Source organism: Rhipicephalus sanguineus, chromosome 6 (genome assembly GCF_013339695.2).
Source record: "Rhipicephalus sanguineus isolate Rsan-2018 chromosome 6, BIME_Rsan_1.4, whole genome shotgun sequence".
In the NCBI taxonomy this organism is placed as follows: domain Eukaryota; kingdom Metazoa; phylum Arthropoda; class Arachnida; order Ixodida; family Ixodidae; genus Rhipicephalus; species Rhipicephalus sanguineus.
Window position 1 is genome coordinate 146,079,388 of NC_051181.1, and position 23,255 is coordinate 146,102,642.

General features: G+C 45.5%; 1 protein-coding gene across 1 annotated transcript in view; it reads right to left on the minus strand.

Annotated features, from left to right (window-relative positions):
* The window catches only part of LOC119396698 (suppressor of lurcher protein 1-like), a 259,810-nt gene that overhangs the window by 55,240 nt on the left and 181,315 nt on the right, over positions 1-23,255 (minus strand). The window contains 1 exon segment of the mRNA XM_037664005.2: positions 16,033-16,222. Coding sequence (XP_037519933.1) covers positions 16,033-16,222 — 190 coding nt within the window.

The following is a 23,255-nucleotide window of genomic DNA, read 5'->3' on the forward strand; positions in this document are numbered from 1 at the left end:
GTACAAAGGTATGCGGGAGCTTTTTGCCGGTGAGGTGCTCGTTACACCGCACGTGTCTCTAGGCGTTGCAGTGGCACGCGGGGACCAGAATAAACGCTTATTGGTGCCCTGGCGTTTTCTCGGTTCACCCCCAAACTTGTTCAACGTTAGCGTAATTTCGCGAACAAGCGCTGCATTCCGCGACCTGGAGGACAACGACCGGAAGCTTTCCAGCTAGCGGCAACGTTAAGGTTTACGGGGTCAGCGCTAAATATAGAAACTACAGGAGAGGCCGCAACACAAAGGGAACGACGACCGCCCACGACACGGGATGAGGTGCTGGTGGCGATGAAAAGACCACGAAGTATACAGGGATAGTAGGGAGCGTGCTTTTCCACGATCTATGTAGGAAATTTTACAGCTTTAAGTTAGCGCTGAAAGTAGCAAAAACTAAAAGGGGTTCCTTATGCGTTCGCCTACGACGACTAGAAGACGAAAGCCGCCATTATTTTCTTTTTAGTCTATGTGTTAATCTTCCCCAGCCGCCATCCGAAAGCTTTCTGCATCTAACGTGCTTTTGCATTGCCTCCACTACCAGAGGCACTGCAAGCTTTCTGCAACTAACCTGGCATTGAATTGCCTCCGTGATCCGCCCACCGTTGACGAAACGACGATGTCATGTGATGACATCATCATGTGTCGTCATAATGACAACACAGATTTTGTCAACTTGTGACATCATGATGACACCATATGGTGACGTCATCCCGTGATCATGTTTTTTGCATCACTCGTGTTGACGCCGACGGTCAGTTTCCACGTTTGATGAGGCATCTAAGGCTTTCGGCTTTAAGAGATCCTGCAGCCCTTTTCAATGTAACCATTGAATGGCTTCATTAAAGGAGTTTGTTGCCTCACGAATAGAACGCCGCGAAAATTTCTGGAATCCGTCAAGTACGAGCGGAGTTACGGAGATTTGTCGTACGCTGTAAGTCCTTTCGCTCTTCTGACGTCCCGACGAGTGCGCTCGAAGCTAAGCAGGGAGGGGCGGCACGGGGGAAATAAGTTACGTTACGCGCGCGTCATGACCTTGAGCACGTTTTCCTTTTTTTTTCCTTCGAACGCGCGGTTTACTTTCAATGTAATCGCGCGCGCGTGCACGTGGCGACGTCGTGTGGCGGCCTCGGTAACTATGCAGCTCATGATGCTCAAATCAGCCAATGGCCGCGAAATTGGATATATGGCGCGGTCATTTGGGTAAATATCATTTGTAGAAAGAAGGGGGAATGATTTCTAGCTGCAAGTGTTGAAGATTGGGCGAGTTGGTTCGTGGTACTTGAACTGGTATAGCGCATTACGGGGAAGAAGAAACGGCCGAGCAGACCGACACAAAAGGACAGAGCGCTCTGTCGTGTAGCGCTCTGTCCTCTTGTGTCGGTCTGCTCGGCCGTTTCTACTTCCCCGTAATGCGCTATACCAGTTCGATTTCTAGCTGATTTTGAAAATTAGTTGTAAATTCCAGGCCGCGTGCTGCGCTATAATGTTTGGCTCGCGTGTTCTCAGAAGCTTCGACTAGCGATCGACAGCGTTTTCTGACCATGCTGAAAAAGTGTTGCAGGGCCCCTTTAAAAAGAAAACGGAATGTCGCGCTAACATAAGCCTCGTTACTACGATACGGATGTACTCAGATTGACGTACGCATAAAGCGGGCTGTTCTTTAATGAACCGCACTTGTTTAAAACAACTGTACAACCTGAAATGGTCGTATAACGAAATTGCGTATCTAAGTACTCGCAATATTGTACGAACGTAAATAACGCATTACATTTTCCCACCGATGATTACAGGTAGTCTCACGTTCAGCAGAACTCGAAATAGCGTGTCGCGATGCTGCCATCAGTTCTACTTAACAAGCTTTCTCGGGAGTCTTGCAGGGACCCCCATTTTACAAGAAAATATCTTCCTGTGCCTCTTCCACACGTTCGGTGAAGGGGAGCGATGGATTTTTGCGATCGAATTCAACCACCGCATTTGCTCGCGCATTATTAGCACCGGTCATCTCTTACCAATGGTTCGTACGTTTTTACAACAGAGCTGTTATGCTTGAGGTTCGCCGTGTGTCGTAGATAGAAAATTACCATCATCATGAACAGGCTCTCTTCGTCCTCTTCTTCCTCTTCTGTTTCGCCCCCATAACAACTGGGCCGTTTAGTCCGGCGTGGGATGCAATAACTCCGATGGGAGAGAGAACGAGTGCAGAGAGAGAGAGAGAGAGGGAGAAAGACAAAAAAAGAAAGAAAGAGAAAAATATAGAGAAAGAAAGGGAAGAACCGAAAAAAGATAGACAGAGAAATAAATTGACAGAGAGAGGTAAGATAGGAAGAAACAGACACAAGAAAAAGATTGTTCTACGGCGCCTCAAGGCGACGGAATCGAATGAATGGCTGTATTGAAGATCTGGGCATCGTGAATGCATGCGCGTAAATTGAACAGTTTTGTTCCCTGCCTCTGGTTCACCTTAACTCCCTCCCCTTGGTTGTAGCAGGTTTAAGTTGCGCTAGCATACCTTCCCTTCCTTTCACCCCTCTCTACCTGTTTATTTATTTATTTATTTATTTATTTATTTATTTATTTATTTATTTATTTATTTATTTATTTATTTACCCTCAGGGTCCGAGGACATTACAGAGGGGAGTGGTTATATGTACAAAACGAAGATCATTCCTATTTATACAATAATAATTAATATGGCATTGCAAAACATAGATACATTATTAATACAAACAATACAATAGGTAAACTAATAATGTTTTACAATAACATTTGAAGACCAAGTATTACAAGAAAACAGTGAATTGTAAAATAACGCCGTACACAGTGTAAAATCAGACATAGCAGTTACATAGCAGTTATGTAGTCACAGGCAAAGCACGCATGAACAATTCACTGTCTTTATTTCAACCGTTAGCGCGGGAAGGCAATTCCACTCTTTTGATGTACGCGGTATGAATGAATTGAGAAATGCGTGAGTTCTACATGATGGAATTCCGACTTTATGTGTATGGTCTAGTCTATTGGAGACATACTGTGGAGGAGTAATTAGTTCACTATGCAAGTGTGGATGGTAGTAGAGCTTATGAAAAAGAACTAAACGATGCATTTTACGACGAGAGGCGAGGGAGGGTAAACTAAGATTACTCCTCATTGCTGTTATGCTGGCGTTGCGGCTATACTGAGAACAAATAAAACGAATGGAATTGTTTTGAATCATTTCGAGTGCGTGCGACAGATTTTCCTGTGAGGGGTCCCATACTGATGCGGCATATTCAAGTTTAGATCTAATTAGTGATTTGTATAAGAGAAGCTTTAAGGAAGAAGGGGATCTTGAAAAATTTCGACGAATGTACCCGAGCATACTATTTGCTTTATTTATAATGTATGTGATGTGATCATTCCAGGTTAGATTAAACGCTATATGAACACCAAGGTATTTGTACGATGAAACAGATTCCAATGGTACGCTATTGAGTTTATAAACAGGTAGAATGGTTTTCGATCGAGTTACTCGCATAAATTTGCATTTAGCTATATTTAATTCCATTTGCCATACCTTGCACCATGAACAGACTGCATTGAGGTCAGATTGAAGAAGGAATACGTCGTCATCACTAGCTATTTTCCTAAAGATCACACAATCATCTGCAAAAAGATGAATATCGGAGGAACATAAGAAGGTAGGTCATTTATGTATATTAAAAAAAAGAAGGGGGCCAAGTACAGAACCTTGCGGAACACCAGATTTTACAGCGCTAAGTCCTGAGTTCATGTTGTTTGCTGACACGAATTGAGAGCGGTTGTGTAGAAAACATTCAATCCAGGTGAGAAGTTTGGGATCAATGTTAAGTAGACTGAGCTTATAAAGAAGTAGCTGATGGCAGACCTTGTCGAAAGCTTTTGAAAAATCGAGGAAAATGCAATCGCAATGTAGAGTTGTCCAAAATAATATGTAGCTTGTGCATAAAAGACGTTAATCGTGTTTCGCAGGAATACGTTTTACGAAAGCCGTGTTGTGATGATGAAAAAAATGAATTAGATTCGAGGAAGTTTATAATGTGCGAAACAGGATATGTTCGAGAATTTTGCATGGTATGCTAGTAAGGGAGATGGGCCTGTAGTTGAGAGGAGAGTTCCTGTTACCCGACTTGTAGAGTGGAATCACTTTCCCAATTTTCCAGCTTGATGGAAGAGAACCAGTGTCAAGAGTCTGTTTGAAGATCATAGTTAACAGGACAGATGAATAGGTCATAGTGCTCTTTAGAAACTTTGTTTCGATTTGATCGGATCCTGGCGCGGAAAATGATTTCAATGACCTGATAAGTTTAGTGACACCGTCGAAGTTTATTTCTACCGGAAACATGGATGTGTAGCTGTAAGTACGGGAGGCGGCACTGATGTGTTTGTGTTGGAAGAAAAATTGTTTGAAAATACCTCGTTAAGAACTTGACAGCATGCATTGTCAGAGATCGCGTTGCCTGAATTATCAGTTAGGGTGATGCAGTGATCTTTGCTTGGCTTTATCATGCGCCAGAATTTCTTTGGTTCGCTCGCGAGCACAGATGGTAGAGTGTTGCTTAAAAAATAATTTTTAGCTTCCTTCACTGCGTTTACATATTGGTTAGCTGCTGTCGTATAATCTGTCCAGCGATCATTCGTAGGCGAATTCTTTGCAGACCTAAAAAGACGCTTTTTTTTGTTCGATAAGCGCTTTAGGTGTCTATTATACCATGGAGCATTCAAATCTGTGCTAATGGTGATAACAGGCACATATTTATGAGTTAACTCGTTAATTTTTGCTACAAACATGCTCCAATTCGTCTCTACATCACGACTGTCAAATCCGGTCACGAAATGATCAAGAAAGGCTTCAGCCTATGGCGACATTTGTGCAAATACCAGTAATATTATTAATTACTGGGGTTCTACGTGCCAAAATCAGGATATATACGATGGAGGAATGTCGTAGCGGGGGATTCCGACCACCTGATTTTCTTTAACGTGCACCTAAATCTAAGCACACGGGTGTTCTTTGCGTTTTGCCCTCATCAAAATGCAGCCGCCGTGGCTGGGAATCGAACCCGCGCCCTCGAGCTTAGCAGCGCGACACCTTACGTACGAACCTATATATACCATGGCGGGATTTGTACAAAGACGTACACGGTTTTAGCGAGAATGAGTGTGAACTCACATCAGCGTGCCACTTCTGTACCAACCGTGTAAAAACATACAAATTAGTTCAGGGTTCTCATTTTCGCAAAGTTGTTTCTACATGACAGACTCCGCTAATAACACACACAAAGTGGGAAAGAACCGCTAGCACGCTGACGAATTATGTCTGCTCCGCGTTGTGTGTGTCTTATTAGGGGTAATTGCGTCTCATAACGAGTACCAACTATACGTCACGAATAAGTTGTTTCTAAAGATACAGCCATCCCGAAGGCTGCGAAGATAGGAGCTTCTTTTCGTAATGAAAGGATAATCACTGTACGTCGTCCACACGTCGTCCTTAAAACCCTGTAAGCACGTCTCGGGCGCGAGATTAGGGAGCTCAGCTAGACGTGAATAGGAAAGCTGGCTGCATAGGGGAAAAAAGTCGCTTCTCCCCGCGAGTCATAATTTACGCGCTCACAGGGGAGTCGTCGAGCGAGTTTTTTGGCGCCGCATTCGCGATTCAAAGGAAATTGCCAGCGGCGAACGTGACTGGGCTTCGAAACGACTTGTTTTCGGGGATGACTTAAAACACACACGGACGCTATAGGATGCGTGCCAACGGCGCAACATGATTGGGTGATAGCGCGCCGGCGGCGTTTCCCGTAGATTATCGGCCGGGGGATGAACGTGACGTTACTCGTATCAGCTAGCCCTTCGTTCATTATTTTTTTTCTCGTTATTCGGGAAAGAAACAGCCTCGTTTGTTTCCTAACATATACCAGCGAATTGCATACCGATTTTCGCGTCGTGTCGTTGTGAATTATAAATGATTCGTCCGCGGCGGCAGACATAATGGTCCATAACGATGCAGCGTTTTGCCTCGATAATGAATGGACGTTACTACTCTTTTTTTTTTAAGGCGATAGAAGCTGCGCTAAGCTGAACATCGCAGCAAAGCACGAAGGGGCAGCGTTTTGCTTAAACCACGGACAATTGGGCAATTGAGCTACGCCTAATGGATTTCGCGGCTGATGTGAGCCACTTATGGTACAGTTAAACATCACAGCGTGAACGTAAAACTGATTCGCGACAAAGCCAAACTCTCGCAAAACTTGGGCTCATAAGCTTTACGTTTTAGTGCGTCGTAGTCTCAAATTTTGCGAACTGAAATTAAAAAATCGTGCTTTAAAAAAGCACACGTTCGCATTCACTGAGAAACCAACGAGCTCGTAAAATTTCGTGGCCAAACGTACGCGACGACTTGTGGGGACTGCGGGAGCATCTTTTATTACAGTTAGGAGAACAGGAACGCGTTGCAATAAACCAGAATCCTGGAAGAGAAACCGTTTGGGCGCTCGCATGACGAATACTGACACCTACATCTCGACAATACAACGCTACTACAGCTTGATTCAGTTTACTGGAATGTCATGTCGGCAAAAGGCAGCGAACGACATTTATGGAGAGTGAATGCGCCTTCATTCTTATTTGAGCCCCTCCAACGCGTTGTCAGTGCGACATGGCATTCTGCTGCTTTGCGAATGGTCGTAGGTTCTAACTGTATATCATAAAAAAAAGCTTTCCGCCTCCTAATATGGCCGATGCACCCTATTGAGAAGGCTTTTAAGGAGCCTGAGAGAATATGAACTTCACTGTTATAAAGAGGATGGCTTAGTGGCTTAATCAGCTGTAAGGGTCAGTGGTGGGGATCGTAAAGTAAACAAATGAAGAAAGAAACATAAGAGAAGGAATACGTTCATATTCTTTCGGTCAAGACAGCATCGCGCGCAATATTCTATAACAAGGTGGTAATTCACTGGGCGTCGGCATGAGGGGGCAGCGTTGTCCATACCTACAATGAGGTAGTGCCTCGTCCTTTATGTTACTGTTTTGCTATCGCGACACACGCCACGGTATTCTGTAACAGTGCGCAAGTGGACTGTCCATTTCGCGCACGTTGACTGGATAGGATTTTAGAGCAATGGCCATGATTGGCTCCTGTTCGTTATTTCTCGAACTCTGTACAAACAGCGTCCGCTGATTTTACAGCTAATCAAAGGCGAAGAACACACTTCTATGTTTATTTACTTTTTAAAAGAAATAAGTTTGATCGGAAATGCTGAATCTACACCCTTAAAAAATGAAATTCTCAGGCTTTATGTACCAGAGCTGATATATGATTATGGTGCACGCCGTAGTAGAAAACTCAGGATTAGTTTTGACTCCCTGGGGTTCTTTAAAGTGCATCTAAGTCACAGCACAAGTGTGTTCTTGCATTTCGCCCCCATGAAAACACGGCCGCCATTGCCGGGATTCGAAACCGCGTCCTTGAGTTCAACAGCGTAACACGTTAGCCTGCAAAGTAACACGGCGGGTCCTCTTGCTTCAATCACAAACTGAATCAGCATTTACAGAAGACACAGATCGCTTTGCAAAGTCGCTAATCAATCAATCAATCAATCAATCAATCAATCAATCAATCAATCAATCAATCAATCAATCAATCAATCAATCAATCAATCAATCAATCAATCAATCAATCAATCAATCAATCAATCAATCAATCAATCAATCAATCAGGGCTCATCGCATATGTCCAGTTTGTCTATTGAGCATACAGAACGTGTAGCAGACAGACAACGAACTTTATTTCGAACGTGCAACTGAAACCACAAATTAAATAAAGAAAGTTGACCCGAGAAGACTAAGTTGGTTAAAGATCCAGACATTCTAGACACGACAAGAAGTATTGATTTATTGTTAATGACCAATCCTGCTCAAATCCTGAAGCTATAGCAAATGCCTTTAATAATTACTTTAAATCTGTTTTTTCTACTGATAACGGCATCAATCCTTCATTTACTGTATGCAGCAACCTGCCTGCTCTTCCTGGTCTTGAAGTAAGCTCCTCTGGAGTACATAATCTGATATTAAATCTTGATGTTACGAAAAGCTCTGGCCCAGATGGTATTCCAAATATGTTTCTGAAAAGGTATTCAGAGTGGTGTGCTAATTATCTTACTGTAATATTTAAAAAATCAATAAGCTCTGCAACAGTTCCCCAGCTGTGGAAATTAGCAAACGTCGTGCCTGTATTTAAGTCCGGAAACAAGCAAATAATACCAAATTATAGGCCAATATCTTTACTTTCTACCAGCTCTAAACTTTTGGAGCATATCATTCATAAATACATTGTAGAATACCTAAATGCACACAATATACTTTCCCGATCCCAGCACGGCTTTCGTGCGGGCTATTCTACTGTCACGCAGTTGCTTGAATTACGCACGACATTGCTTCTTCCCTTAATGACCGAGGACAGATTGACGCCATATTTATTGATTATTCTAAGGCCTTTGACTTGGTTTGCCATGCTAAACTTTTAGTTAAACTTCGCGCATTTTTTGGCGACAATAAGCTAGTTGACTGGATAGCAGATTATTTGCGGTCACGCACACAATTTGTTACGTTTAACCGCGCGAAGTCATCTTATGTACAAATCACATCAGGGGTGCCCCAAGGTTCAGTCCTTGGGCCGCTCTTGTTTATTATCTATATAAATGACGTAGCAGAAATTATCGGTGACACTCAAATTAAACTTAGAATGTATGCAGATGACTGCGTTATCTATAACACCATCTCAAATGTTGAAGATCAGGAAGCGCTTAACAGAGTTTTTTCATTGTTTTGTAACTGGAGTGAAACCTGGCAAATGTCTATTAATTTCAAAAAGACTGTAGCCATGACCTTTTCAAATAAGAAACAGCCTCTTAATTTTATATATAATAATGATGGTGTCAGTCTAGCTCGTGTCACGGAGTTTAAATACCTTGGTGTAACTTTGACAACAAATTTAAAATGGCACACGCATGTCGAGACAATCTGCAACAAGGTTCTTCGAAAACTTTGGTATCTCCGACGTACGTTAAGCAACTCGACAAAAGAATGCAAATTGACAGCGTACAAGACCTTGGTCAGGCCTATACTCGAATATGCGTCGGTTGTTTGGTCACCTCACCACAAACATGACATAGCTATGCTAGAATCTGTTCAAAAAAAAAACAATAAGGTTTTTTTGCGTCGCTATGACCGGCGGTTCTCGCCTAGTGCGCATGCGCATGTTTTATCGCTGCAGCCTCTCGAACATCGGCGCACTTGCGATCGAATCATCCTCCTGCATAAGATAGTTCACACCGGCTTAAGTGTACTAGCACCCATTTCTTTTGTTGCAGCTTCTGCACGCCGTACGCGACGATTCAATTCCCTAAATATTATGCCGTTTAGAGCTAGTCTTGATTGTTTTAAGTTTTCCTTTTTTCCGCGGACCGTGGATCTATGGAATGAGCTTGATGGGTCTCTGCGCAGACTCGATGCTCAGCAATTTTGAAAAAGAGTTGCGAAATCATGTATTTTGTTAAATTGTATTTTTTTTCTTCATTGTGTTGAACATCTGTATCCACTCCTGCTATGTCTCAATAACGGAGACAGCAGTATTTGTAAATAAATAATAAATAAATAAAGTAGGTCAGCGTTTCTCTCTTCTTTTTTTTTTTTTCGGTCGCAAGAATCGGCGGAGACGAGAGGGTTAGAAAGGGTCAGAATCCCTCTTTCAGGCGTAAAAAAAAACAAAAAAAAACCCAGAAAGCTTGACCAGACGCTCGCACTCTGAACGCCCGGAGTCGGGTTTCTTCTGAGCGTCTGAAAGCGCAGCCGGCTCGAATATAACGCACGGAGCAGAGGCGGCGCTTGCGCAGCCTGGCCTTGATTTGCACGCATTACCGCAGCGAGCCGCCGCACACTGGTCGTCGCTGCGAATGCAGAAAACGAGCGGTGCGGCTGAAGAAAAGTGAGGTTTCTCTCTGCCGCCGTGTCCCAGTTTCACCTGGTGGATCGATGCGGCTGGAACCTGGGTCAGTCGCCGCTTCAAGGCCTCCGCCGGAAGAGACGCCTTCTGCAGATGGTATTTCCGGCCGTGAAGGGTAATAGCGTCGGTAAGGTTCGCGACCTCTAGGCCCTCGTAAGGTTTAACCGCGCCAGAGTCGGCCAAAAGCAAGCAACGCGAGCGTGCTATCAGGACGAGCTGGAAGACGTGCGCAACCTCTACGTGACACACATATTTGTTACGGTACGTTTACTGCAACGCAAGTGTTCTAACAGTGCAAGAGTTTTGGATGAACGTCTAAGTTTTACGATTATATTTATGATTGCGTGAAGTGCCACGTGTACTTGAATTAAAACTTGTCGAGAGTGCACCACAAGTTGTACGTCCGCCGAATTAAACGTACTGTAGTAGTCAGCATCGACGAAGGTAGTAGTGTATCTAACACACACACACACACACACACACACACACACACACACACACACACACACACACACACACACACACACACACACACACACACACACACACACACACACACACACACACACACACACACACACACACCACACACACACACACACACACACACACACACACACACACACACACCACGCACGCACGCACGCACGCACACACACGTTAAAAATAAAAACCAAATCTTCATAGCATTAAAACACTGCGAACAGAAGGTGCTAAATGCAAAGGTATATAGGAGCTGATAAAATCAAATTAAACAACCCTAAGAAACGCCCCTTCGGTGTTATTATGCCCCCCCCCCCCCTAAAAAAAGAAAAAAAGAGAACAAGAACATATCTCTGTCTCATCTCAAGATCAAATGACAGAGAGCGGCCGTGGACAGAGAATCGAATCAGGCTGAAACCTGATTCAGCTTAAAAGCTGCGGAGGTTCATCGGTAAACCGTGAATCTTCCGTGAGTTCTGCCCAGTACATCATCACCGACGCGAGATGAGGCGCGTTTATACTAAAGGTTCGATGAGTTATGACGACTTGCAGCTCACTTTAATTTTACATGTACGCTGTGAATTTTCATTGTTTAGAAAACCATTGCTTTAGAAAACATCTGGCGTCTTTCGTTAAGCAGCTGGCGTCTTTTTTTTCGTTTTGCTTTAGAAACATCTGGCGTTCTTTCGTTTTGCTTTTAGAAAACATCTGGCGTCTTTCGTTGGTTTATTTCATCAATCAACGGCGTTTTGAACAAAATTTTTATTGTTTAATCACGCACAGGAGAAATCTCACCCGGTACTACCTTGGAGGTAAACAATGGCTGCTAATGGGAATAAGAGACAGAAGAAGTCGGCTTTTAGCTAACACTTACACTTCTACTTCTACTAACGTTTCCTACTGGAACATGCCAATGGCTGCTAATGGGGAATGAGAGACAGAAGAATTCGGCTTTTAGTTAACGCGCACGCTGCGAATTTTTTATTGTTCAACAACGCACAGGAAAAATCTCCCACCGGCACCACCTTGGAGGTCAAGATCTGGTACTAGCGTTACGACTGGTTACGCACTACTACGAGGGACGAACGGGTGCCGCCTTAAGGAGCTTCGCCCCTAAAAGTAAATGCGTTACTATTGATTTTGAACTCGCTGAGCGCCCATGACAGGAAACAGGGTATTCGAAATAGAGACAATACTCACTAAAACATTTCTCTCACACTTTTATTATAGACTAAAAATCTACTACAAAATGATGTAAAAAAACGAGATATCGACTTCACGAATAAAACACGGGCAGCATGGACACCTGAGGCCCAGCTGCACTGAACACACACACACACACACACACACACACACACACACACACACACACACACACACACACACACACACACACACACACACACACACACACATATATATATATATATACACACTCCTAGGTTTAATCAACATATATACCCCAGAAAATGGACGGGAGGATGACCGCCGCCGTAGCTCAGTGGTAGAGCATCGGAAGCGTTATTCGAAGGTCGCAGGTTCGGTCCCTGCCGGCGGCAAGTCATCTTTTCGTCCACTTTACTTTCTTCACATTTACATTCTAAATACTACAGATAACACCCCCTGTACTTTCCTTGGCGTTATTGTCTGTTAGTTCTCATTAATATTGTGTCTAACAAAGATAAACGAGCCCTTGAAAAATCATAGCTTTCCTATATATATATATATATATATATATATATATATATATATATATATATATATATATATATATATATATATATATATATATATATATAAGATAGTCGCTATGAAAGAATCTATGCCTCATTACCTGCTGTACCCAAATACGTATTGACTGTGACAGGCTGGTACACGTTTAAGGTAAATAAAAGCAGCTCGTGGAACAGGACGAAGTAACAGAAGCAAGGACGATGCATGTCCCTGCTTTCTGTCGTCCTGTCCCACGCGCTGTTACTCGATTTGGCTCCTGCTGCATTTACCGCTTGACTACACTAAACCGAAAGATAGCGCACAGTGCGCGCAGAAGGACTTCGCGCGGTATTAATGTGCATGGCTGACTCGAATTTATTCTGACTACCGCGGCTGTCGCAGCCACCACATGCTTATAAATTGTACCGGCGCATATTTATAGCAGACTGTTCAGCCACTGATTGTAAGCGATAGTCTCCTACAGAGTAATGCAGCGTAGCATTCTGGCCGCATAGACCAAGAAAGGCAGCAAGACAGCGTCTTGTAATGTTAACATAAGATTGAGGTCCCCGATTTGTAACCGGTTTTAGATGAGACCATGAACACGATAGTGCAGAGTTACAGTTAGGCTATACTGGGGCACCGTCAGTACGACATTTTTGCCTCTTTGAGAACATCGCGGTGGTCGGGGAGGGGGGGAGGGAGGGGAGGGTACGCTTTCTTTTGCATCTAAGCGCTTTTACTAAGAGCCTTATTAGGCACACTTTCTAAAAAAGGTCGTTAACAGAGCTATTTTCTTCGTCATATCTAGACTTTGTAAAGCTGACTCTGCCGCTAAACGAAACTTATTGAGGAGGTGCACGCTTTACAGAGAAGGCAGAGATGCTCATCCAACATTGCGCATAAGCCAAAGGACGCCGTGGGTCGCGCCCACGCACTTTTTCCTCTTTTATTAGTGGCAAGAACAACGAGTGACACTCTTACTTCTCTTCTAAACACTTCCGGTCGCTTAGTTCCGGTTTTCCGAATATTAAGAAAATTTATTTAAAAAATGAAACTGCTGCGAAATCGATGGGTTGAGAGTTAAGCTGGCTGAGAGTTATATTGGATACATATGATATCGGAGCATAAGTTTACTTAAAATAAAGGCCGATTAACTGTCCAGATCATGAGTGAAAGAAAATTAATTGAATGAGTTCACTGAAAGAGCAGGCGGTTTTCTTGAGAGCAGCTACAATTGTTGCGACACCTGGCGAAGCAGACTTGAACCACGCGTTTCTTTCTACGTGGCCTCCGAGATCGCAACACGAACATGAACACCAAGGTTCGAGAGCCACTATCAGACACCTAAGTGAATGAATGATTAGGGTCGCTTCCAATTCTTTCCTTATCACGTGTTACCATGAGCGGCCTGACGCGGCGATAGCGGTCGCAAAAAGGCTAATTCAAGAAGAAAAATGGTCAAACGATGAATCGGATTATTACATTTTGCTACCGCCCCCCCTCACGTTTTTTTAAACTAAAAAAAACCGAGGTTTTCTTTGAAATCTGGGTCTATTACCAGAGGTAATTTATACAGAGAAACAGCGACGTTAGAAGAAACTGTCAGACTACCGCCAGAGGAAGTCACTCATGGACGCAGTGTAAGGGAAAGGAATATGATAACTATGTATCGTTTGATAGGCGAAATTTAGTTAATAAATATAGCAATGCAAAAAATTGCAAGACGAAGTATATGAACAAGACACATGCTTTAAAGCAGTGAAGTGTAGCGCGGAAGAATCGCGTACGTAGTTTTACGTGAAGTTTTGAAATTGGTGGTGCAATGTAACGTGCATAGAATAAGCTGAAGCATTTTTGTTTAATGCATGCCCATCTTTTCACTACGCAGGCGCAGTTACGCGGACATACACTTAGTGGAAGAAATGTTATTTCAAATGCGAAAAAATAAAGTTATTTCTCCAGGGGAGACCGAAACGTGTCCAACACCAGCGCGCAGTCCAAGTCGAAGGAGGGAACGCCATAATCAGCAATATACGCCGCTCTTCTGCAACGAAACAGCTTCATCAATGTCGTTTGAAACAATCTCCTGAAAGCTTGACTTTAACCTATTCTCCCGAAAAGCACGGCGTCGCTGAGATCGGTCACGACAGAGAAGAAACACGCAGCGCAAGTCTTCAGTTAAAGAAAAATAGAGTTATGCGAAACAAAAGAACAAAAATCAGGGAACGCTTCCGAAGAACCATACTGCGCGCCGAACGCCCCGCGTTCGGAACGAGTATACCGGAAGATCCTTTAAAGCCCGCGGGCTTTCAGCTCGATTATATGGGACGCGCGACTCGGTGGGCCTGTGGGGTCGCTCAATGATGTAATATATCTGGCCATCGTTTCATCTTTGTGCTTTCTTTTTCCGGCGTCCACTTTGAGCTCTCGAGGGAGTGCCCTTCAAGAGTAACCGGCCTCAATTTGTTATCGAAAGAGCGAGCGATAAAAGATAGTCGCCAGACACGCGCCACGTGAAAACGACGTCAACCAAAAGATAAGAAAAGAAGGGGGCTAAGTTTGTTAATATGAGTGCGCCGGAGGATGAATAATTGCGTCTTCTTAGGAAACAGAAAACAAGTGACAGCAAAGTCCGGCCGTCACTACGCGGCAGGCCTCCTTTCTTTTAACGCGTAGACGATGAAAAAGCACCCTGACGGGTCTCGTGTCCCCTACATCGCTTCGATTTTTTTTCCCCCTCTGTTGCAGCAGCGCGTGGTAAAAGAGTCTTGTGATTTAAATGAAAGAGGAATGGATGTCGGTGACAAATAGTGTCGTCGTGTACGTACCAAAGAAGGAGAGAAGCGTGTCGTGTTGTTGCTGAGTGACGTAGACATTCGCGGACAGGTCCCGAGCGCGCGTTGCTCCCTTTTATGTTTTTTTGTGTTTGTAATAAAGTAATGTCAGAGCGAAAGAAGCGATGCTTGCCGAACGACATGTAAATGATGGCGATTGCTCTTGCGAGCATTTTTCATGTACAAGCGGGCGTGTGGAGTTGAAAGCTTGCGCCGTTTTCAGTGAAACGGACATTTTTCTCCTCGTGATGAGAGATATAAAAGTGATAACAGGAATGGGCGAGCGCCTTTTTGAAGTTTGGTATATGGTACTGTACGTTCGGTTAAAGGATAAAAAAACAACATCACAACAGCTTATATTAGATGCGACAGTGCAATAACAATAATAATAACCCTCCCACAACGGTTTTAAGCACTAATAGTAGCCCTAACAGGTTCGCTACGAAACGAGGACATAAAAGTACGCTGATCATACACCACAAGTGCAAACGTGTACCATTTCCGTTACTGGCGTACATTCAGGAAGCTCTGATGTCATCTTTATTTTTTCTTATCTTTTTCTCGCGCCATTTCATCTATAATAACTACGTCCTAACATATCTAACTTTCTGCGCTTTAGATCACGCTAATATTCTTCTTTTAGTGTTGAAGTGAGAGACATTTAAACCAGGCGTAGTGTGATATTCCTGCATTTGACACGCTACTGTTAATAAAAAAAAACTGCGCGAAAGCTGCGATTATGGCCGATAAAAAACGAGCTGAAAGGAGCACAGTTCGCATTACCTAATTGAAAATGCAGCGATGTCTTGTAGACGTAAGGACGCTTCTTGAATGACTGCGTTCAAGAGCTACGAAGGAACGACACCAAGTTGTAAGAAGCCACGAACTACAAGCATACCACTATGCGCGAGAGGTGACGAAGAAGGCGTAAAAAACACGCTGACTCACTCCTTGATGCCCTCGTGAGGCATGTAAAGGTCAAAGTCGGTGAACTTGATCTGGACGCGCTCTTTGCCTTCTCCCTGGAAGTGGTAGTTGCAGCGCGTGTTGGGCGGGTACGGATTCGGGTAGTTGGGGCTCGTGATGGTGCCGTTCTTGGAGCTGTTGCTCATGATCACCTGGTCACAGCTGCCGTTGCCTGCGCAAGGAGAAGAAAGAAAGAAACAAATAGGTATTATAAACGTGAGTACTGGAATTTTGCTCCGCTTCATCCCTTAACCGCATAGACAGAATGGTCGCTCTCAGAAGGTTACAAATGAATTCCTGCATTTACCCAGACAAGACAGAAGGTCAGGGGAAGGTGAAGGCATGAAGGGATGAAATATCCTTGGACCTTGCGCTCCAGTGAGGCTCCCTGGTCAATGATTTTTCAACCATTCCTACATCTATGGCACAATATTGCACAGAGTCATCGCCACAGAGAAAGCAAGAAAAATTTATGACGTGTTAACATCGCTTGGACAGTTAATTATATTGTAATACTCGGATTAGGAATTTGAATATTCATTCATGTGTAAATTTTGTACTGTTTTATGGTTATTGACAACTTCACGACGCTAGCTATTATGCAAGAAGAGTAGCCGGAGCCACACACATAGGCACGAACCTCTCCTCAAACACATTTAAGAAAACAAAATTATAACTACAACGGGGCAGTGGCAGACGGTACTGCTCAGATCGGACGCCGAGACTCAGTTCCGAGATGTCCGAATGGCTGAGGCCATCACCAAGGAACAGGGGCTCATGGTCGAGAGCTCAGAGGGGAGGGAACGGACATCCAACGTCCCCCACTCCTGCAGTCACCCTTAATAATCGATATTTATTCCTTCTCTCTCCATAGGATCTGGCTCACGCAACAACCATCCTTAAATTACAAGTTCTGTGACGTCTCCAACACCCTGCGCCATATGGTGTAAGAATGTGTTGGAGTGGACAAGATGCCCCGAGCTCATAACAACAGAGCCGCTGTGTAAGGTCCGGCTTTCCCGTTCGAGCCCTGAGGAACATCTTGCTCTGGTTAACAGGGTTCGGACAACGGCTTGTGACCACGGCCTGCTAGGCTGGGGAGGCCGTCTAGCGTGGGAGAAGACAATTCACTTTCTCCGAAGAAGGCTTTATCATCATCATCATCATAATCATAATCATCATCATCATCATCATCATCATCATCATGTTTTAATGCGCAGCAATGCCTGTAGAACTTTGAATTTTACAGCAATACCTGCAAAGCTTTCGTGTGAAGCCCAACAACTTTTTGAACCTAACTTGGACCTAACATCCACAATAGGAAGTAGAGCCCAGGCGCAATGCAAGGTATACGTAAGAATGAAAGAGAAGAACAAGATTGACGTACGGATAGTTGATAAGAGGGTACACGTAAATATATATAGGCGTACAACGTATTTAATTATTTAATCATGGTGAATCAACATCGGAAAAACCACGCCGACCGCCATATAACGCTACGCGTATGTCGCGCAGTTCCCGTACATGTAAGTCCTGCTTAAGTTTCTTTTTCATTAACGTGTAATTGAGTCATTAGCACTGCCACAAGATGATACGCTAGAGAGACAAACTCAACATAATGACAAAACGTACTAAGCCGCTGGTGAAGGAGGTATTAAGACAGAAATTCACTTCTTAAGAAATGCCGCCGGATTGCAGATATCAATATTTTAGTCATCTAAGGCTACAGTACGACTGCTGCTTCAGTGGATCTCTTGATTTTTGCATTAATTTAAAACTTTGCCTTCTCCCTGGAATTCAAGGCGCTGCGTCACGCACGTCTACTACAGCACGCAGGGACAAAGACGTCTGAACTAATTAAGATCACTTCATTAATTATGTACGCATAGTTTTTGTTTCTCCCCGGATCTCTCTTCTCTGGTATCGAAATCCCATCCCTCCTTTTTTACGCACCAAAATTCATATTGCCCTACGCTTGTGCGAGCGGAATCTTTGAAATAGGGCGTGCTCATTCGATATAGACTAAATTCACCGACGGCTCATTGTCTTATTAGCCCGAGTGCTGCTCCCGAATTCATATTCGCATCCTTTTCTATTTCATTCGGGTCGCGATGAATAATCAGGAGAGTGGCGATTGCTCATTGTCTCATCCCTAGACTACTTCAGCACTATTGTATGGCGAGCGAGTGTAAGGCAGCGCCGTGCTCTGCGGCAAACAGTGAAGAAACAAAAGGAGAAGACGGGGTTAGGTTGCGAGGTATGCCTACGCAGTGCGCACTTTCTCATCAGCGAATGGGAGACACAAGATAGCCGACTCAACTTTCAATGGAGGTATCATGAGAGACGTCGCATGAGGGAACCGGATTCATCCGTCTAGGCGAGATGCAATCAAACAAGCGATGTCAGGACTATCTCTGCGCCGCGCAAACATGTCACCCAGAAACAGTGACACGTGAACGCGGGGGGGGGGGGAGGTGTGGTAACGTGAGCGCGGGCATCATGCTGGGGTTATTACGAATAATAACACTCACACCAAAAACATGCATTCGTGTACGCCGAGAAGACTTCTTGACATCGAGAAGGGGTTTGTGCCTTGTCAAGAGTCGCTGGAATTGTGCTGCCTACGTAACCATGTTACTGCAAGACCGAATACACTTCAGCCAACAGTATTTCTTGGAGACAATAGCGATTGGTTCGTAGGACGATGAGATTCGGGAAAATATTGTGAGGTTCATCCAAGCGAAAGAAATGCGCAAGAAATTATTTCTACACACTACGGAAGAGACAGAGTTGGAGCGGAACGTGCTGAGCAAGACGAAAGAGATACACTGATCCCCGTTTACCCCCAAAGAAACAGAGCATCGATTTTATGTGTATTATACGAAAACCAAGAACTTGCACTTGTCATTTCAATTTCGTTAGTTGACGAGGTAGACGTAGATACGGCACTAGCTACTTTAACCAGCTACCCACTCCTTGCTCAGGCTCTAGCTTAGCCTCAGTATATGTCTTACTATTGTCTTATGCGACGAAACGACGTGTTGTACAATCCAAAGACAAACTGTCCAACGACGAGTCGCATAATTCTTGTCTAGCTTGCGCCGCCTGGCCGCCCGAGAGCGACGCGTCGGCACTCGTGCGGGTTCGAGCAAACGACGGGCCAATCCTGCGCACTGTCGCCGCAATTAGGTGCAGCCAAGTAGAAGCTGCGGTCGACGCTCTCTAATCGAGACCTGCCGTCACAACGCTGTCAGCCATGAAGCGAGCTTCTCGACTGGCTCAAAGCCCTCGCTGTCGTAACACACAGAGATTAGCCAGAACGCTTGACACGTATCAGGAAGAATGCCCATCCTTCGTGAGCACACGTGCTTTGATGCAACACTGTTGTCAGTAGCTTCCGCGGTACTGCACGTCACTATTGAGAGATACAGCGTGTACGTCTTCGAAGCAGGCCACCCCAAGACAAAGCAACCGAGCCGCGTGGCTTCGAGCCCCGTTCGCCGAGTGTTTACCCAGTCGTTTGGTGGCGCCACGACCGCGCACGCTAACCTTCTGAGAACACAGAACCAGGGGGCCCTACGGGACTGAGCTGCGGACACTATTGTCTCTCAACGACGTTTGCTATAGTTACACACACACCGACGCAGATCGATAGAGTACGAAGCGTGGTTTTGTTGGTTCCGCCGATGGAAGAAATGCAATTAGGCGTTCCACCTTACGTGCCTCGTGCGACTTCATTTTGAACTTTTTCGCATGCTTGCCTACTCTCGCAATGTCTTCGCTAGAAGCAGGCAGGTTAAAACAAACGAGATAATAATATGTCCGGTACTGAACGCCAAAAGAGAAAAAAAAAAGAAAAGGAAAAGGGAGTTCGATCCACAGCGAGTCGTCGTCAGACACCATTCACAAGACAACAAGAAATATAATAAGGTCCCCAAGCTTTGTGTCCCATAGGAGTGCTTGATGCACAAAGTCGACTTGGGCAATGCATGTTCTCAAAGTCTAACTGCTGGCGATTTACAATAGGGAGAAACTAATAACGTAGATTCGTCCTCAGGAGTACGCACAAACACGTGTACCAGGATTCGACTCTGTGCCAGAACGCCGGTCGATGTTTTTTCCGCGCGCGACCCGGGGTTTCACGAATAAAGGCCATTCCTTAGGTGAGGGCGGAAGTGGCGACAAGGGTATTTCTCAACCGTTTCGCCAACAGCAGGAAACGTCGCGTGGCAATCGAAAGTTTTGGGGCGCGCGCGATTAATTTATCACTCGGACGCTCTTTCCGGTGGTCCCACTGGGCTCGTGCTCGAGCAAACGACGGCGGCGCCAGTGCGACGGATCCGCTCCTGAAAGAGTGATGGCGTCGACGACAATGACGGGGCCGAACGGCGAGCACGCGCACGATGAGCCGTGACGAGCGCGCATCGGCAACGCGATAAATAATGCCCGCGTTCCGCGCCCAATAGCACTTCGTCCGTACATTGCGTCACGAAATGAGTGCAGCGCCGCGCGAGTAAGAGCTAGCGTTAGCCAATCATTGAGAGAAAACCTGTACAGCTGCGTAATGTCCAGTAAGATCAAAACACAGAGATCAAGTATTCAAGTCCAACACGGCGACACCATCGCGTTGATCTTCGTAGGTAAATATAGTGCCTCATTCGACGTTGTGCGCGTCCATTTAACGAGACGAATATTCTTCATCCTTTAGGTAAACAATGCCTGCTGCAATCACGGTGTCAAACAGTGCCGTGTGTCGCCGGGGAGTGAGCCACACAATACCATATCCGTTTATTAGTTTGCGCGGAATTTGTTACAGCGTAAGTTTTGCCCAACACAGCATGCTTCTTGTGCGGACAGTTGCGTTAATACGAGTATGGATGTGTTATAATAAACGGTGCGCATCAAGACGGAATGCGAGCAACCAACTTGTTCGCGTTAAGCGACTCTCTGTACGTCCATTTCACAGCAGCACTATCACAATGAGCTTAAGTAGACGGCATTGTGGCAAAAAGCAAAGGAACGTCCGTAAAGAAAGAAATAATGAACAAGAATTTCGCATTTTTGAAGAAGTGTAAGCGGACGCCGCCAGAAAAAGTGTGCCAAGCCATTAATCCGGAATCCCCGAGTACTCTGGGCCGAATTAAGGACAGCATATATATGTAGTACAAGCACTTCAGGATGTTCGACACTGCTTTCAAGTGCGGGGCAGTTTTCCTCGGGACGCTTCGTGGCTCATTCGGCGCTGCACGCAATTAGTGACACGGAGTATCGGACCGAGCACTCAAGGCGAAGTCAACAATGACCACTCCTCTGTATTCCCCTCCTCACTTTCTGTATATATACTGTCTCTGTCTGTCTGCGCGTTTACGCGTTACTTGTTTCGCAATAGGGACAGGCGGCGCGGGAGACGCCGCAGCACTTACTCTCTGCGGAATATGATTAGGAACAAGAAGGTCGGCGCCAGGTGATGTTCATCGACGCCAGCACACGTTTAGACGAGTGTCCGTTGCCGAGTGGGGCGAGACAATAGTGGACAGTGGCCGTTTCCAACACCCCCCGGGAGGACTCGACCGGCCTCTCAGAATCGTACGAACAAGCGATCCACTTCTGAGAAGACGGACGCTAGGCAACCAAGAAACGACAGCACCTACGCCTATTTCGCCGATCCTTTCAATACGGGATACGTGAATATAAGTGACGCGCTGGAGACGTCCGCCTGGCAGCGTTATTGCTTAACTCGGAGGCGGCGCGTTTTTGTGTCCCTCGGCTGCATAATGAGGGTCCGTGCTCGGTGGTTGACTATAGGTGCACTCGATAGTGGGCTGCTCAATTATGCATAGGAACGTCTATGCCATAAAAGGATCTTCGAAACACGCGGATGAACCCATTCCCATGTCTTGCGCTGTCTCGCGCGTTCAGACGTGGCCAACGGGAGCCCGCTTTTTTGTTGATGCGAAGGTGTTTCGCAGAAAAACCACTTAGTGAGTATTCCGTAAGACGAGCTCGAATGTACTTGTGACAAAACTGCATTTGTTGCGTCATTTCGCAGTCACGCGCTGGCTATAGAACGAACGACAGTTTTTTGACGAGAGTTGTGCCCGCGGAACGATATATAATGCTAATCAGGCACAGGAAAGCCTAGTTTTCGCGAATTGCTTTTAATTTTCAGTGCATATTGCCACGCCCGCTTCTTCTTTTATTTTGATGTGTTCGAGTTTGACCAGCAAGGACGGTTATCAACGCTCGACGCTGGCCCCGAAGCAGTGTTCGAGAAGCTTCACGATTTTCGTAGATCATTTTGTTAAGATTGCGCGCCGCACGCGAATGTTCCAGCTTTGTCGAGAGATAACGCCGCCACCAGCGATATTGCTGGAAAGTTCCATAGCGCCTGTATAAAAGCCGACGCGCTTGACCGCTTGTCAGTTGATCGACGGACGACGCCCTGTTCGCCCCTATCATTGTACAGCGTGTATTGCTGTAGTTCTAGTTCTCATTTTCCGGCCACAAGTTCGGCCAAATTAACAGTTTCATCCTACAAACGCCGACTGCTGTGTTCGTCGACGTCACGACTACGTGACATCTGGTGGAGGTGCTGCTTCTTCCATGATCCGGACGCCCCCGCGAAGCGCTGACCCAAGCCCAAGCCGCGACGAGGACGACGGCAAGGAGAACCCGGATCGTCGAACAAGCCGCAGGCAGAAGGGACTGCCGCCAGAGCACGGGCTCCTTCCCGAAAAAGACAGACAGTCGCAGATTCCAAGATCGACCGCAGCGACGATGACCGACCCCGTGCAGCCTGCGCCGATCCTTCTTCGGCATCCCAAGGAGCCGCCAACCTTCCGCGGGTCGTCGTTTGAAGACCCGGAGACATGGCTTGAAACATACGACCGTGTCGCCGCCTTTAACAACTGGACCAATGAAGACAAGCTGCGTCACGTGTACTTTTACCTCGAAGACGCGGCCAGAACCTGGTTTGAGAATCGGGAGTCCTCAATGCAGACCTGGGATCTTTTCCGCAGCGCATTCCTGCACACGTTCACAAGCGTCGTCCGCAGGGAAAGAGCCGCTTCTTTGCTGGAGACCCGGGTGCAGCTGCCAAACGAAAACGTCACCATCTTCACGGAAGAGATGACTCGACTTTTCCGTCAGGCCGACGCTGCGATGGCGGAAGACAAAAAAGTTCGCCTGCTCATGCGGGGTGTCAA